A 13,647-nucleotide genomic window follows, 5' to 3' on the forward strand; every position below is an offset into this window, starting at 1 on the left:
TACAAATCGCAACTCTGTCGCTTACTAGCTGTGCGGCACTGGGTCAGTTACCTCTCTTTGCTTCGCTTTCTTCATGAGTAAGAAAATCTTTTAATATCTAACACATTACAGAGAGTGGTTTTAAGAATTAACTCTCAAGGCCCCATTACATATCCAGAATAGAACTTAATCTTGATAAACATCTCTTTCCCCTCCCCGCTCAGGGTCTAAGTCTCCTATCAACATTAGGTGTTCAGTACATCTGCAAAAAAAAAAAAAAACCAACTTACTGTTATAGAATCATATGCAAAATGAAAATATGCAATTTCATTATATCTGTGGCTAAATACAGGGAGTGCAGATGTTATCAGAATCCATGCAGAATTAAGTGAAATGACCAAGACTTGAGCACTAACCTTTAATGCCAGTTCTGCTGTTAACCTTGACCTGTGTGACATGGTGCGGTATACCCTTTGCAGAACAGTATCATTAACTTTTTACATAGTCGAGCCCTCAGAGCAGTATAGAGCCTCCCAACAGTCAGCAACTGCTACAAGATGGTATACAAGCAAAATAAGAAATACTTGTCCAAATTTAAAGTAACTTTTCTAAAATACTTTAATTCTCTCAAATCAAGACAGCCCTATAGACAATGCCAGCAGCTCGACTTGCATTTAAAATGAAAGTAATTGGTCTTAATTGCTTTTAGTTATGTTTCCAATCTCATGGAGGACTCATTATGAATTCAGATTTGGTGAGGCCTACAAATAAACTGAAAGATCTGCTTCCCCAATTGTCACTTGAATTTTGCTCAAATCTTCCCAAAGGGGAGATAGCTGGGCCTCCTGCTGCTTTGTCCAAATGCCTGCCCTTTACCGCCACCATCTTACACACAAACACGTTCACGTCTTATATTTCTAGGTGCTATATTCATTGGGAGTCATGTGCAATGCATCAAGTTTTAGGACAATTACAGTCACATTAGTAATGATTGAGGATTCTTTTAAGCCTCCTGTCTGCCTCTGGCCAAGTGATGTGTACCATGAGCTAATCACAGAAGGGCAGAAGGGCAAATAGCCAGAAGGAAGCAGAAGGCATCTGCCCTTGTAACAGCAGGAGGTAGGGAGGAAGGAAGGTAGGATGGAGAAAAGAGAAAGAAAAGGCAAGCCAGACTGGATTCCCAAGAGGAAGCAATAAAGCACTTCCTTCTCAACAATCTAAAATTAGTTCTCCTGATGGTACATTAAGATACAAGATCCAGAAAAACCTAATGGCTGGGGCAATAAAGAAGCCCTAGAAAGGAGCCACGTCACTTAATAATCACAGGTTATAGCTCCCTATCTGAGGTATTGAACAACTTTACTAATAAGGAGAATCAATTGCCCCCGTGAGTCCCACAGGTCAGAAATTGTGGCTTATTTAACTTTGCAACCCCAGTTAAAAAGGAACCAGGAGTGCAGAGATGTACATTATGCATAACCCTCTCATTTAACTCCAAGAATGACCCTATAAATAGGAATTATTTCTCCTTTACCGAAAAGGCACCTGGGACCTACCAAAGTTAAACTACTCGCTAAGGGTAACAGCTTGAGTCAGGACATAAACCTGGTACATTTCATTTCCATCCTCAAATGTTCAAGATCACCAGCCTCCTTAGCCCCTTCATCTGCACATAGGAGGTAACCAATAAATATTACATAACAGCAAACTCCTATACCCAGAAGCCATGCTGACTCGTCCTAAGGTTAATCGGACTGTCCTGGCTCTAGGAGAGGTGGCTTTACTAAAGCCAGTGCTGCTGCGCTCCAGACTCTGTCCTTCTCTTCCTACTGGCAGAGGCAAGCTGTGTCCTCCTCAGAATCGCCTGGGCAAATTTTAAATCTCTGTGGTTCAAAGACATTCACTATGTGTTCTGACATTTCTCATGTGGTGCTTCAAAAGCCTTGGCTTCTAGAGGCACAGCGGGCACCGCTCCCTGCTGAAGTAGGACACCTTTTCTCCTCCACTTCTGTCATGTATACACATCAGCAAGCGAAAGACCTTGGCGCTCTGAATTTAGACGGGTTTTGCATCTTTTTCTTACAAAGCCCAAATTGACAGCCCTGTGAACTCGCATGGATTCTGTCTTTTTAGGGTTCCATAGAATAAAAGAGCTTTGTTCTAAATTGAGAATCTGTTGTCCTTGCATCTCCTTGGATCTCTCCTCCCAAAATGACCAACACCAGAGCTGCCTCTGCTAGATAATGTGCCCATAACTCTGAGGGGGCCACACTGCCAGTGCATGGTTCTGACAGAATACTAGCTATCTGCTGCTGCTGCTCTTGTTAAATCAACTTGAGCAACAACAATGCGTTGTTGACAGTAGCTAACATTCACTACCTCTTTATGTGCAAGACACCTTTTTAAACATTTTACATATATTAACTCAATTAATCTTCACAACGATCCCATGAGGTAGGCACTATCAATATGCCCATTCGACAAAGAAAAAAAACTGAAGCTTCAGGTGGCCAAACACCTGTCCCAAATACCCCACAGGTTTTTATTAGAGAAAAGACTACCTGAACAGAGACAGCCTGTCTTTAGAGCTCACCCACTATGCCACTACGCTGTGCCATCAGTCTTGCTGTAAGGCTTGTTGTAAAACTGTGAATAGATCTTCCAATGTTATATGCACATAACGCAAATTTCATATTTGCTTATGTGTGATTTCATCTGCCAGGAGCACTACATGAATGCAGAAAACTGCACTGAGTTGACCTAAGCAGTACAGGAATATAGGAACCCCCCCACCACCCCGCACACACACACACCCCCCTCACAGATCTCTAAGCTACCTCTAACCACATGTGCTACAAGACACATCTCTCTGGCGTCACAACTTTCTCTCCAATTTTGGATCACCCTCCTTCTACCACTTCATAGAAACTTATGAGCTGTAATCCTTCCAACACTGTTACAGACTGAATTGTGCCCCGTCAGTGCTCATATGTTGAAGCCCTGAACTCTGAAATGACTGTATTTGAAAACAGGGCCTTTAAAGGCGATTAAAGTTAAATGAAGATAAGTGTAGGGTCTTAGTCCAATATGATTTGTGTCCTTATAGGAAGAGGAAGGGGCATCAAGGGTGAGTGTGCATGGAGGAAAGGCATGTCAGGCGACAGGGAGATGGTGGCCATATGCAAGACTAGGAGAAAGGTCTCAGAAGAAACCAACATGCTGTGGGTTTCCAGCCTCCGGAAGTATACAAAATAAATTTCTATTGTTTAAGCCACCCAGTCTGTGGCATTTTTTTTATGAAAGCCCTAACAAACTAATACACCAACACCAACTTATAAACAAACTTCAGGTCTTTTTCAAGGTAAAGTGCTATATTTATGATAGTCTATAAATCTCTTAACCACTTAACATTTATAAAACTGTGTTACTGTTTTTATTAGGTTCCTATCTTTTTTTTTTTTGATGCCACTAATGAAGATTTTCAGTGTTGTAACCCTGACTCATTTTTCTCATAAACCCTGTGTTGTTTTATTTTGGTTGGTTGTGCAGTTTTACATAGTGTGCAAATTTTTAGAAACGTATATGTTATATTATAGCAGAACAGTGTCTTTTCCCAAAATTTTATGAACATTATGTGTACTTTTATACATCCTTAATAATCAAAGTTGATTGCAACGGTATTCATGACTTTGTTCTAAATCAGAATAACTTTTAAAATAGATTAAACAACAAAGAGAAATGGCATATAGATTCAACACTGGCAGAAATAAGAATATTAGGCTTTAATAAATTTACTTATTCCTCTACATAGTCTGTCCTTTTCATCACTATCCAATTCCATGTTGAATAAAATTATTAGAAAAATTATCTTCAAGGCCTTGAGAAATTAAGGATTTAAATAAAACTGAGCAGCAATACTGAATATATAGCCAGCTTGACCAAAGTATGGCCTCTCTGATATTTTTAGCAAAAATTTGTTTTCCTTAATTAGCCAGTACACGTGAATTGGAGGCCTGGCCATATGCCATTAAGGAATGTGAGAGGCTTGATCTAATTAGAAAATCTGAGTTCACTTGCCACAGATGGTAGGTCTGGAGTAGAAAGAAGGGGAAAGATTTCAAAATCAAGGCAAAAAAAGTAGACTGTCTATGGTCTAGTTCATCAATCTTCAGAATTTCTGTAATAAAAGTGATATTGCCTTAAGAATACTAATAACTCCAAAATGGGCTTAACTGAGCTAAATGAAACTATACAGCATCAAGGCACTATGTCCCAGGAATATTAGAGATGGGCATACTAATTACAGAACTGTCCTAATGTTTCTATTTCATGGTGACACTTTGAGCAATAGATGACTATGCTTGGTGCTATGAGAACACATTTTCTTTCTTGAAACTGAAAAAAACTGTTAATAGTACGGTAATCCTAAAGCATCTGGCAAACCATGGCTTGCCAGCCAAATCCAGCAGGCCATCTGTTTTTGTACAGACCATGAGTTAAGAATAGTTTTAAATTTTTTAAATGGTTGAAAAAATTTTTTAAGAATGATGCCTCATGACACAGGAAATGATGAATTCAAATTTCAGTATCCATAAAGAAAATTTTATTAAAACTCGGCCATGTGCATTTGCATTGTCTATCACTGTCTTTGTGCTACTACAGCAAGGTTGTAATTGTGACAAAATTTGAGTAGCCTAAAATATTTACTTTCTGGCTATTTACAATAAAAGTTTGCTAACTTCTGCTTTAAAGTTAAAACTGACCTGAATACAAGCCACCAACTTAAAACTATTTAAAATAGTCAAGAAGTCTCAAATACCAAGACATTCACTGACTTAACCAAATTTAAATAACTAGGCCTGTACCAATGTACTTTGGATGACAGAAGTTGTTCATCGATTCAAGGACTATTTTATATTAATGGAAAATAATCACCACCATCACAATAACAACAAAACGACTCAACTCCATACTATTCAAGAATTAAGAGGTCGTCTTCCAACTTTACGATTAATTTTTCCCCAAATTCATGGTCAGCATCAACACAGTGTTGAGCATGTATTTCAGTACTGAAAAAATGAAGATGCCATTTTTCTAGATGACAATACTTTCTTATTATCCCCTTCTAAAACTGCATCAATCTTCTAGAGAACTTTAGTAGCAAACTTTGTAAATGATGTTCACATTGTGATCTAATGGAAAAAATAATCAGAGCTGACTTTTCTCTTTGGCAAAATTTCGTCCATCACCAGAATGTGGAATATATGGAAGAGTCTAAAACAGCTTATAAATATTCAGTTTTTTTTTTTTTCAAACAGGTAGCTGGGTTATGAAAACTTCTTGCATAAAGTCACCATACGATTTCCTCAGATCAAAGACTGATCTGAAATAAAAGGATATGAGACCCAATTTGTTGTTTCCTGTACAACCGTGTTCCCTTTTGCCCCTCAATTATTAGGCTCCATTCTCTTACTGAAGTCACAAGACAGCACTGCTAATTTGTCCAAGTAAAACAGCTACCAAATAAAAACAGTGACCAAGCTCGTGGCATGAATACAATTGGTTAAGCCACTCATTTCTCACTGCTGTTATCCTTAGTTCAATGGAATCACAAATTAAGAAGAGTACAGTGCTTCTCTGCATAAATAAACTCATAATTTCAAAAGGTTCCCAGATTTTGGTCAGTGCGCTGCCGTTGAACAGAAACATCTAAGTATGGCAATACTTGGGGGGTAGTTTAAATCAACATCAACTTGAAAATGGGATTCCTAAAGAAAAGACAGTTTGGGGTTCTCATCTTACAACAAGCCTCCATATGAAGCAAACTTCAATCCAAATTAATCACTACAATTCTATGAGGTGTGACTACTCCTTGCCCTATATTTTCAGGTTATCGTATGAGAGATTTATCTGTCCAGTCAATTGGAGACTGCTTAAATAAAAGACATTTATAATATTTACTCTCAGATGTTTGCTATTAATCATACTGTATAATATTCAAAATTAATGAGCACATGTAGGGCACAAAGGAATGGGAAGCCATTTATTCCAAAAACTTTTCTCTGCCCCCTCCTGTTTCATCCGGCAGATATTTTTTTATTGAAGATATTTACTTTTACATTATCCTGATGCAACTGGTGGAGGAAGAAGGCAAAGCTTCAGCAGCTTCAAAGCTGGATCCCCCAGCTGAATGGCTCCTATTCAGAACCAGTTTCTCCCCAAATGTCTCACATGACTTTTCATTTTTATAAATTCTTCACTCACTCATGAAAATCTCTATTTCAGTTGCCAATACGGATTTAAATGCTTCTGGAAGAAACAGTCATCAAAAAAAAAAAAAAAAAAAACCCACAGCTATAAATGACTGACAACAGCATGAAGAAAAAAAGTATCACGTCAATGTTTCAACATGTTAGTTGCTGAACCACTTCTTCCACTCAGTCTTTCTGCATTAAATGGGTGTGCCCCAAATTGGACACACCAGCAGATGACTACAAACTGTTTGGCATGTATGTCGGTGCTATTGTACACTGGCAAAAGATAAAATACAATTCCCGTGAAGGTATTCTATATTTTCTAAAATAGTAACTTATGTAACAGAAAAACTATAGAATCTTTACATTTGGTCCCTAAATCTACAAGCACCAAATTTGTGTTGTCTTGCTTTCTAATCTGATTTTCAGTATTTCTGATAAGCAGTCATCTCTTTTCAGAGATTAGTGCTTCTTAAGCAGGGATGAATGTTGTAAGTATTCACTGGGTTTCGTCCAAGATTGACATGTCCAGACCCCACTGGGGTGACAACACCGAATCAGACAGGGTGGAACCTGGGAAGTGTATTTTCGAAAGCTTACCAGGTGATAATGAAGTGCATCCTTGGCTAGGAACAGCTTTCCCAGATCATTTTTTAAATTGATGAGCAAATAACTATAACATACATGCATGCATACATAGACCAATATAATTTTCTTTATTCTTCACGGTGTTAGCTAAATGTACTCTTTTGCCATCCCATTCTTTCCTCCTGAATTTCTGCCTTTCAGATTGTCTTGGAGTCTTCCACAGTTCGATAATTTTCCCAGATGAATTTTAGGCTAACTCAATGTATGTCACACTCTTCATTTCAGGGGGCAGGATGCCAGCTTAGATCAGCAAATCCTTCCAAAGCAATGCCATCTTACCATATAGTCATAGAACAAATATTTACTCAGCAGAGTCTATATGTTGAGGTAAAGGCTGAGAAGAATGCAAGAAAAACAAAATGCTCTCAAGAAGCACATGATATAATTAGGGTGAAAAAATACAGACAAGCTAAGAAAGATAAATAACCACATAAGGATGCATGTGATTCAGTATTAAATTACTAGCATTTATAATAAGGACCCTAAGAATTTAGAAGAAGTACAGACATGCCACATTTCCAAGAGGGCCTGGGGTTTGAAGAATGGATAAGGGATAAAGGCAGAGCAGAGGGATGTGGGTATTTCACATTAGGAACACAGCGCAAATCAAGATGGGAATGAACAAAGACTAGACAGTGTAAAGACAGACCTCTGTAAGGAAGGGGTCATTCGAGTGACTGATATTAAACAGATAAAGGTCAGACTATAGCTATCAGGCTAAGGAGCCTAATATTTATCCTACAGTTGTAGAAAAATCAGTAAGGCTTTAAAAAAGTAGACCATGGAGATAATAGTATTTTAGGGAAATGTAATTTTTTGTAAAAAACAAAATATCTATGAGTATGAGATAAATAACAAAACCTATGAGAGCAATGAGGATCAGGGCCATAGCAGCGGCTTTACAAAGAACTACTGGATCTCAGTGACCAACTGGCTTAAGTTTCCAGCCTGTAATAGAATGGAGGCATACAAACAGTAGGAGAAAAAGGAAAGTCAGAAGTGTGAGCAAATTGGAGTTTTCAGTTGGAGATGGCACAACAATGCCTCAGAAGAAACATCTCCACTGGACACATGGCATTGGCAGAAGTTGGTGAAGAACTTCTACACAGAGGATGGAAGGTAGAATGAGGGAAATAAGAGCTTGAGACTGAATCTGGAGAGGCAGCCCATCATGTATTCTGTATTTTCCCGTTGTAGGGAAAATACGGAATCCATGATGCAAACAAAAGCTCTCGCAAAGGCAGGAGACAATCTGGAGGCAACCCAGAAGCCAAGGAAGAAGAGAATTTCAAGAAAAAGTTCATCTACACAGTCTTCTGCAACAGAGAGGTCAAAGGCCACTGGTATTGGCTCAGTTCTAATCCCAGGAACCCCCGTGTGTGCGCTAACCCACAGTTGATCTTTAGTTACTGACTGTGCGTACCGATTATCAAGCACACATATCTGGTCATTTTTTAATACCCGTCATTAACCCACAGATACTCAGATATTACATCTTATCTCCCTGACACTCTTGTAAGTTTCTCGAGGAAAGAGATCATAATTGGTATCTTTATGCACTACTTGGACCCCGCTGTGCCTTCCTATTATCATGCCTTTAGCAATTTTTGAGATATATTTTTAACTAATTGTAACTATGACCATCCTGGTGATTGTGGTATGCAGATGAAGGTCAGCTGAATCTAGGGAGGCGACAAAGACACTGGGATAGTGCTAAGCTTTGCTATTCAGAGTGTGGTCCATGGACCAGCATCATCATCCAGGAACTTGTTAAAAATGCAATTTCAGCTGCCTTCCCAGACCGATTGAATCAGAATCTGCATTTTAACCAGATCCAGGTGGCTGATTCCTACACAAACTGGTGTAGACTCAGTATAGTATAGAAAGGGCTGGCACTGAGTTACCAAGGAAGTTAGTTGGAGGAGGGGAATATAGCATATGAGTTTCAGTATGTGGACATGTGCTGAGAACAAACTTCAATCCGCTCAGACCCACAGCTCAACGATGGAGCCCAGGCCCTTTGGGTGTGTGACAGGGCCAGGCCAAGAAGCAATTCCAGCTTCTGAGCAGAAGCCTAGATGCATAAATCCTTCTTCCATAAACAGCCACTAACTTCAAATATAGGAAGGGCTTTGCAGATTGTATCTACTAGGTTGTTTTTCTACATTTTATAAATATTCTGACCTCCCAAAGACCCTATTTATGCTCCTCATATTTATCCAGGCCTGGGATTTATAATATTATTCTGCCTCTCACTTCATTTCTCCTATAAGATTCGATTTCCCTCTAATCTTTAGATTACAATTGCCAAAATAACTTTTTGGCATAAGTGAAAGTTAAACTTGAAAATGTAACTTTAACCTTAAATAGAAAGAGCCTGCAATAGAGGGAGCTACATTCACAGCGCTATTGTTAAATGACCAGGTGTCAGGAAAAAGTTCCCAAAGGAAAGAACTGTTGGACAAAAGCACAGTCATATCCCAGAGAACGAAAACCAAACAGAGCAATGAAGCAGAATCTTTCCTTTGTGCTCAATGCTTCAATATTTCTTTATCTAAGTTTCCTATAGATAAATGCATTGAGTGTTACTGCTTCAAAATATCACTGTGCTGGAAGAGTTCTCTGTGGGTCTTTTATTATTTTTAACAGCTTTATTGATATATAATTTACACACCATAAAGTTCACATTTTAGACATGGAAGAGATTTTCATTCCATCCTCTACTTTCAAGCAATACTTCATTAAACTCACCAAGGAATATAATACAGCCATTTCTTAAATCTCCAGGAACACAGGACATTGTCATGACCCTATGATAATATATGCTAGTATCTCAGCTTTTATCAGTGGAAAGAACATCGTGACAAAGTTCGCTCTATTAAAATTCAAACTATAAATGTAATGTCTTTTAGTGCTATATTTCAAAGGAGACTGAAAATACCACCTTAGGCCTTGTAATCCTCCTACTTTGTAGGAACTCCATGTGGAAGCAAACTTCATTTACCGCATCCAAAGTGGAAATCACAAATTTTTACAAACTACTTTTCCCCTAGTTTTTGTGGACTATTTTTTTCCACTAGATGACATGCTTTTTAGGGGCTGCTGGAGCCTGTACCAAGCCTTTATTTTTCATTTCAGGGATGCTATGAGTACTTACACAGGTTTTTCTTTCAAAAAGAAAAATAGCAACTTACATGCTCTCACAGAACCTCGTCAGTGTGCTTGGCTTCTCCTGGTTGCGTCTTTGTCGAAACCAGCGTTGAATGCTGCGAACATCCCAGTCCAACTGCTTGGAAAGCCCTTCCAATCTCTTTTCGTCAGGATGCTATGAAACAAGGTACCAGGAAAATCATTTTCATCTTCACTATAAACAGACCTGCCCTTCTCTATATATGAGATTTTTTTTTTTCTGTATTTACTATTTGCTACTGAGATTTCTACATTTACCATTGAGGACCTGGGCTTCTATTAGCAGCGTGAACATAAATAACCAGTTATGACAAGAAAAGTTATTCATTGTGAAACAACATTGAAAAATATGAATTTTGCTCTAATGCTTGCACTTCTTACCAGCAACAAAGATTCAATGGAATAGCCAACTGGCTGAGTCATCTCCATTAGGCTTTAAGAAAAGGAGTTTCAAAACAAAGTTGATCAACAAAGTCTGTAGCAGAGAGGTCAAAGGCCACCTTAGGTAAATTTGCAAAGAGGTCTTATCATTCAAATATGTCACTTTCTCAAGGGAAAAAAAAAAGCTATTCCCAATTATCACATATCAGTATAATAAAAAGCACCGAATAATCCCCAAATACCACACCTTAGCCCAGGGTACCAATTCTATTACAAAATATGTTTCTCTTTTTTCCTTTTCTCTCTTCCCTCTCCATTCTTCACACATTTCATCTATTCCTTTTTCTGGTCATTCCTTTCACCAAATCCCCATGAAATCTTCTACAATGACTATGCATTACTTGAAGATGCAAACTTGGTTAAGTGGAAAGAGACACTAATTATGCCTGCCAAGTGATAGTACCGTTCTGTCTCTCTCTCATTTCTGTATCATTAGGAGACAACATACATAGGTTCAATTCCTCGCTCCAATGACCTCTGACTCACAGTTTCCTCATCTGTTAAAGAAAGGGTTACTTATCCACCTAAATGGAATGATGGTGAGGACCAAGTAAATATTAGTTCTCCCTTTTCCTGTCCTTTCCTTCTTTTCGGCATCTTAGAGAGCATTCTGCCTCCACAATTTTGTGAAGGTGACCTGCCACACGACAAAAGAAAGCTATGTTAGTTCTATTCTTTATTCTACCATTGTTTTAATATTAAGATTTTAATGATCATAGAAAATAACCCAAAACGGGGTACACAGACAGGCTGACCAGCTTTCAAGTTTCAAGTTGTAAGGGTAGATGGTTCACATGACACGTTTTTTAAAGTATCTCTCTCAATTCAAGGTGTCAGACACACAGGAAACACAGCCAATGACCTTAGTGTTATGACTGAGGTTACAAAATGTGCTGAGCTTGTGTCCATAAAGGTTGTTTGCCAACTTTAAGTAAGGCGTGTACTTGGAGGTGTTTTCTATTTTTTTTTTTTTTTTTAGTTGTCATGACACTATCTACACTCTCCTTTTGTGTCTCATTAATTAAAAAATATGGGAAAGAGAAAATCCACAGCCTACGATATACCTGGGCTACACCATTTGCCTAGAGGAATTCCTTTTTCATTTTCATTTGTTCTCTAAGTTTATTAAATAGGTAAAACATTCACATGGTTCACAAATTAAAAATTATCCAAAGTTTCACCTTTCTACTTTGTTCCTACTCTCTTAGTTCCTACCACCCCACCCCTTTCTACCAGGTAACCAATCATTAAATCAGATTCTTTCCAAGTATTCTATGCAAATATAAGCAAATTTGAATATATATTTCTATATTCCTCCTTGTCACATAAATGGTCACATACTACATATATCATTCTGAGCTTTGAGTTTTTTACTTTATAATGTATCTTGGAATATTTTCATATAGAAATATACAGAATACCCTTCTTTTGTAGAACTGTAAGGATATGCCATAATTCACTTATCCACTCCCTTATTAATGGACATTTAGGTAGCTCCCCCACTTCCACTACTATAAACAATGCTGCAATAAATAACCTTGTCATGGGTCATTTTATACAGGCCATTTAATATACAGGGATAAATTCCTGGAAATGAACATAGCAAACTGTTTATGCATTTGCAATTTATTTAGATGTTGAAAAATTACTCTCACTAATGATTTTACCAACTTATCCTCTCACAAGCAAGAATGCCCATCTGCCAATTCCCTATCGACAGAGTATGTTATCAGACTTCTCAATTTTTTTCCAATCTGATATGTAAAAAGTTGCATCTCAGTATATTTTTAATTTGATTTCCTTTTTAACGAGAGAAGCATCTTTTCATGTGTTTTAAAAATCACCCGTATTTCCTTTTTATAAAAAGCCCTTTCATATCTATTGCTCATTTTTTCTTGATTTATAGGTATTTTCTATACTGACTTGTAGAATTTCTTCACTTATTACAGTGATTAGAACTGTTCATACCACAGATTGCATACTTTGCACCAATGTGTTATTTGTGTTTAAAATTGTTCTTTACTCGCATGAGTTTTTTTATCTTGTTCTTTACTCGCATGAGTTTTTTTAAAAACCATATTTGAATTTATCAGTCTTTTCTGTTATAGTTTCTGAATCTGGGGTCAGAATTAGAAACGCTCTATTTCAAATTGTCAAGAAATTCTCCCACATTTACAGTTTTGATTTTTACATTCAATCGTAAGTGCATTTAGAATATACCCTAGTATACAGCAGGAGGTATGAATCTAACTTTCTTTCTTTCCAAATGGCTACCCAGATAGCCCAATACCATCATTAATCTTTTCCCCTTGAGAAGTTAAATCTAGCCTTCCATTGTTCTATTTTACTTATGCCAGTTGGATTACTCAGAAATCCTTATTTCTTTATGAACCTCCGAATTAGCTTGTCTAATTTTAAAATAGACAAATGATTGAACAAAAATACCTGTTGGTATTGTTAATGAGATTATACTAAATTCTTAAATTAACAGAGTGAATTGATATCTTTATTCAATTTGTCTTCTATGTCTTTCAACAGTGTTTGAAATTCTCCTCACATAACTTGTACATACTTGCTACATTTATTCCTAAAGATATTATATTCTTGGTTTCTATTATAAATAAGTAATTTTCTTATATCTTCTAACTGCTTATTGTTTGCATATATATGTGGTTACTAATTTTGTACTAACATTTCATAGTTTGTTACAGTTTTTCACTTGATTCTCTTAATTTTCCAGTTTTTCACTTGATTCTACTAATTTTGTACTAACATTTCATAGTTTGTTACAGTTTTTCACTTGATTCTCTTAATTTTCCAGTCATATAATAGCAATATTACTATAATATAAACTCTATAAACAAAGGAAATTTTTAGTATCTTTTTTCTCCAGTACCTAGAATTTAGTAGGAACTCAATACTTCTTGAAGGAAGACCTAAGGTACATTTAGAACCCTCTATTCTGAATATAGAGACTGTACTTTTTTTTAACATAGCAATAGCTTTACCTCTTCCTTTCTAATTTTTATGTCTTTATTTTCTTTCTCTTAATGTATTTGCTAATTCATTGAAACACTTAGTACAATGTAGTACAGTGGTGATAAACATTCTTATCTGTTTTATAGTTGGAATACCC

The 13,647-nt window shown here is 37.1% G+C and overlaps 1 protein-coding gene across 1 annotated transcript in view; it reads right to left on the minus strand.

Moving 5' to 3' along the window:
* CERS6 (ceramide synthase 6) overlaps positions 1-13,647 on the minus strand; it is a 272,206-nt gene that overhangs the window by 171,874 nt on the left and 86,685 nt on the right. The window contains exon 3 of the mRNA XM_011358174.2: positions 10,076-10,206. Within this exon, the coding sequence (XP_011356476.1) occupies positions 10,076-10,206 (131 nt within the window). The remainder of the gene's footprint in view (positions 1-10,075; positions 10,207-13,647) is intronic.

This window comes from Pteropus vampyrus, unplaced genomic scaffold (assembly GCF_000151845.1).
Source record: "Pteropus vampyrus isolate Shadow unplaced genomic scaffold, Pvam_2.0 Scaffold2, whole genome shotgun sequence".
NCBI classification, from domain to species: domain Eukaryota; kingdom Metazoa; phylum Chordata; class Mammalia; order Chiroptera; family Pteropodidae; genus Pteropus; species Pteropus vampyrus.